The sequence below is a fragment of the Cephus cinctus genome, unplaced genomic scaffold, assembly GCF_000341935.2.
Source record: "Cephus cinctus unplaced genomic scaffold, Ccin1 Ccin1_scaffold2608, whole genome shotgun sequence".
NCBI classification, from domain to species: domain Eukaryota; kingdom Metazoa; phylum Arthropoda; class Insecta; order Hymenoptera; family Cephidae; genus Cephus; species Cephus cinctus.
In genome coordinates this window covers 258,529-262,483 of record NW_014334309.1, presented here as the reverse complement: position 1 = coordinate 262,483, position 3,955 = coordinate 258,529, and the positions used below count along the sequence as shown (strand labels likewise).

The window sequence follows — 3,955 nt, the reverse complement described above, 5'->3', positions numbered from 1 at the left end:
GGCCCACCCATCGAAAATCTAATTAGTCACTGGATCGGGAATGGGAGCCACGCGTCGCCCCATTTACCCTCCTAGCCACGTTTTATACCTGTATACGTTTAGGGTTTTCTATTTTTTTTAATTCATCCCCACGGTTAGTCGCCTGGCATCGCTATGTGAAAATTTCGCTAAGGGGATTTACTGGCTGGATTTATATACGGGGCGGTGGGGTTATAATTTGTCGGTTGTAAATGGAAGCTTCCTGGCTGGTGTCGCGCGCTTATGCGAATTAGTATTGTTAATTGCTGAGATACGTTCCACCGAATTCCACGTAATTGCGCCGAATTACATGGCACTCCTGGAGGATCGATCCTGCCGGTTCTGGGGGTGGTGCGAGTGGAACCGGAGGGTTGCAGGTTGCAACCCTGTCATTTGCAGGAGGGACAAACGAGAACGAGGAGAGCGAACGATGTAACGCTGAACGAAGAAGGGATCAATCAATTTCATAAAGGCAGAAGCTCTCGCTAAAGGCCACTGTGTGACTTTTAAGCGACCCTTTCAAGCTCCACCTTGGCGAAGCGATAAAGATGCCTGAAAAACGTGGCGGCCAAATTCATGAATCTGATTATCAGACCTGCCCGTTTAGTGCACGCCCCGTGTAACTCGGTGAAACTGGGTCGCGTGTCAAAGTGCGCGAAACCATCCCCAAAGGTGTCCAACTTTTTTGGTGCGAGCTCGTAAATTAAGAGTGGGCCCTGCTATAGGCCATCCTTTTGGCTCTAAATAGAACTGGCAGAGGCTGATGTGTCCAGCCTAGTCTCTCCTCTCCTTCTTTTCGCTCTATCTTTCTGGCCACGTCGACCTGGACATTTCTCACCCCGCCTTACCAGTCCACAGGGGGTGTCTTTTACCCTGAGGCACCGGCAGCTACTCCCTCCCAAGCTAAGGACAATCAATAAGGAAACTCTGATGTGCCTCCTGCACGTGGCCAAAACACGTCTGGGTGTGGACTGACTTCAGTTCTGGATTACAGTTGGAGCGTGGTAAGCGATTTCGGAAATTAACCTAACCTTTTAAAAGACTAGCGTTCCCACCAAAGGCGCAGTGCACGAGGTACCCGTAGTCCTTGGTATGAAAATCAAAGCAACGTGTCTAGGGTGGGTTTTAGAGACTAGAGGTCGATACCCAGTTCACTCAGTCGCAGTTGGATAGGCCAAGATAGTATAAAACACTGTAGGATAGACTAAGGTACCGTAGGACAGCATAGAGTGAAATAGTGTGTTCAAGGGTAGGCAGCAGCTACGGGCATGGAAAGATAGCATAGAACAGGATCTAAAACCTGTGTTTCTATGACTATATGTAGTTCCTACTGCACTGTCGCCGCTCTGGTGGACTAAACCGGAACTCTGAATTACTGGTGAGCTTACCCACGCAGGAAAAAGGTCCTTTCCAGGATACGCCTTCTAGCAGCAGGAATGGCCGATCGATGCACTCGACTCGACCCGAACGTCGATAACACCGTAATATACCTACGCCTTCGTAACGAACACCCGACGCTTCATTTACCCAGGCGTATTGGGGGGTCAATCTCTAATCGCGATGAGCTTGGATCTATCCTTACGTCTTGAATATGATTTATATCCTTCCTCTTCGATCACGGATCGCCTTTCAGTATTTCTTTTTTCTTGTTAAGTCACGAGCGAACAAGTCACAGACTTCTTTCCCTTAGCTTTCCTACTACCGGGAACTTAATATAAGATAATTCATGCAACTGAGCACTTTTTATCCTGTATAAAACTTCAACGATCGACTTCATTTGAAATTTAAATGGAAGATCCACAGGGGCAGAACGAATACCGAGCTTCACGAACAAACTCTAACGATCCGACCCGAAGATTCGTATCGGACTTCAAGATTTTCTATACGTCTCCCTCTCCTTTCTTTTTTGTGTTACCCTTTCTGCCCTTATTTTTGTTAGAATTCTAGCAAAATAACGAGTTCAATTCACATGACTTGGGTAACTTCCTAAGCGTTTCATAAATAATTCACTGTAGCTGGATCATTAAGAGATCGATATCAAAATGCTTTTGTCCTGCTACGAAGTCGCCGTTTCTAAAGCAATGAGCATAATAAAGGAGTCATAAAAAGAGTTAGACTATCCTATAATGCCAAGCCCGTTCCTCTCGTTAAAGAAACTTCAGAGTCAACGAGTCACGTACGAGTGCTATACGTAAAAGCGAGTCTAAAAAGAAAAGAGTATAAAACAAAAGGGGGTATTAAAAAAGAGAGAAAAATAATCTGTCGAAAACTTACCGGAAGCCTGATCCACTTCCGACTTACTGTCGGCCATAGAATCGTGGCTGTTCTCCTTGATCTTCTGCCGATGTCCTGAATTAATCTCCGTTCGATTATTCGAACCGTCCTGCTGATTCTTATGATGATCGTTTCTCGGATGATCATTACGTTCGCTCAGCTTCGTTATCGACTGATTAATTTTATCATTGTTGGCGTTACAGTTCCCATTACCATTCGCATTGGTGTCACTCTGTAATTAAGAAAAGCAAGGGTCACTTTAACCAGCCACTTTTGAAATCTTTAATTTTACAATCAATTACCTCGTATTATTCGTTATTCATTTTAATATCTGGAAGCTTACCAAGGTAGTCATACAGGAGGATGTCGAGGATGATCTAACGACGACAATTCGATTCTGATTGTGATCGTTTGCCGAGAGAGTGGAGACGGTGCCGTTCGCAAGAGGACGATGCTCATGGCCACCGTGGCTGTTGGATCCAGCAATCGTATTCGAAGTGGTGGTAACACTGGTTACGCCATTTCCCAAAGAAGTTTGCCTGATCACCAAAACGCTGCCCGCTGGCTCCAGCACCACAACCTGTCTCATCCCCATCTTGGGTTGGAGCTCCTTCTCTATCCAGGAACTCCTCTCCTCTTGTTGGCTCTTCCGGTTCCTGATTAGTTTCCTGAAGCCGCGCTCCTCTCGCAGCGCCTTAATCTCTAGAGGATCCGCCTGAAAATCGGCTCCTCCTGTAGAAACGACAGTGGCGTTTTGTTAATTCAGCAACGTCTTCTCCCGCAGTACCGCTACTACGTGATACCGTAGATGTATTTGTCTGGGGAAAAGAAAGAAACATAAACTTTTAAAGAATTAAAATCACGAGGAAAAAGTTTTGTAGTTACATTTATTATTTGTCTACGGACATTAGAACGGTTGGGATTGCGTGTTCGAGAAATGTTAACTTGTTATTAATGAACTGATGAACATTCCAGCTGGTATCCACGTGGAAAATCTTTCTGCCGGTAATTAATGAACCGCAGAACGTTCGAGCACTTTCCGTATTAACATTTGAATGAAGCCTGCTGCCCGCGTGAAACTTTATTCCTCGCATAATTTCTTTCTGCAACAATATTATCAAGATGCGAATGCCCGAGTAATCCTTGCAGCATTGTAAAGAGTAGAGTGAGCCTTGATAAGGACAATTTAATCGATACTGACATTATATTATTTTTAGTATTATTAAGCAAGCAAATAAATCCTAGAAACTCATCCAGAAACTTTCTATAAAAATATAATCCTTTTTTTTTTTCAACAGACAAGTCAATCTTGAAGATTTAAAAAATTCAAAGCTCTTCCTCCTTCGTATCGAGCAAACGCAAGATCCAAACTCCGATCATTATTCAAGATACGTAACTCTGCCAAGAAGATGGCCAATGTAACCAAAAAGCCAAGAAGAACCAATGTCAAAGCGTGTTTCTTGGCAAAGAAGGTAACACCGTTTGAATACGCCTGTATCAGTGTAAAATAAGTTAAAGTGCAAATGGAAAGAAAGAGTGAGTGAATGTTTCATTTAAGTCAAGAGTCTTGTAGGAAAGGAGTCTGGGAAGGACCAAAGCCAGAATTGGCAATTCCATTCAGTATTTTCTTTCCGTCCTCAAAAAAAAAAAAAAAAAAAAAAAA

General features: G+C 43.8%; 1 protein-coding gene across 4 annotated transcripts in view; it reads right to left on the bottom strand.

Annotated features, from left to right (window-relative positions):
• The window catches only part of LOC107274288 (putative uncharacterized protein DDB_G0283051), an 11,435-nt gene that overhangs the window by 4,398 nt on the left and 3,082 nt on the right, over positions 1 to 3,955 (bottom strand). For 2 of the 4 annotated variants that reach the window (XM_025091562.1, XM_025091563.1), the window contains exons 2-3: positions 2,636 to 3,110; positions 2,293 to 2,524 (exon numbers count right to left, since the gene is read on the bottom strand). In XM_025091562.1, coding sequence (XP_024947330.1) covers positions 2,293 to 2,524; positions 2,636 to 2,887 — 484 coding nt within the window. In that variant the 5' untranslated portion in view covers positions 2,888 to 3,110. Of the gene's footprint in view, positions 1 to 1,021; positions 2,222 to 2,292; positions 2,525 to 2,635; positions 3,111 to 3,955 lie in introns of those variants that run through there. The other 2 variants (XM_025091565.1, XM_015753290.2) reach the window with 2 other exon arrangements.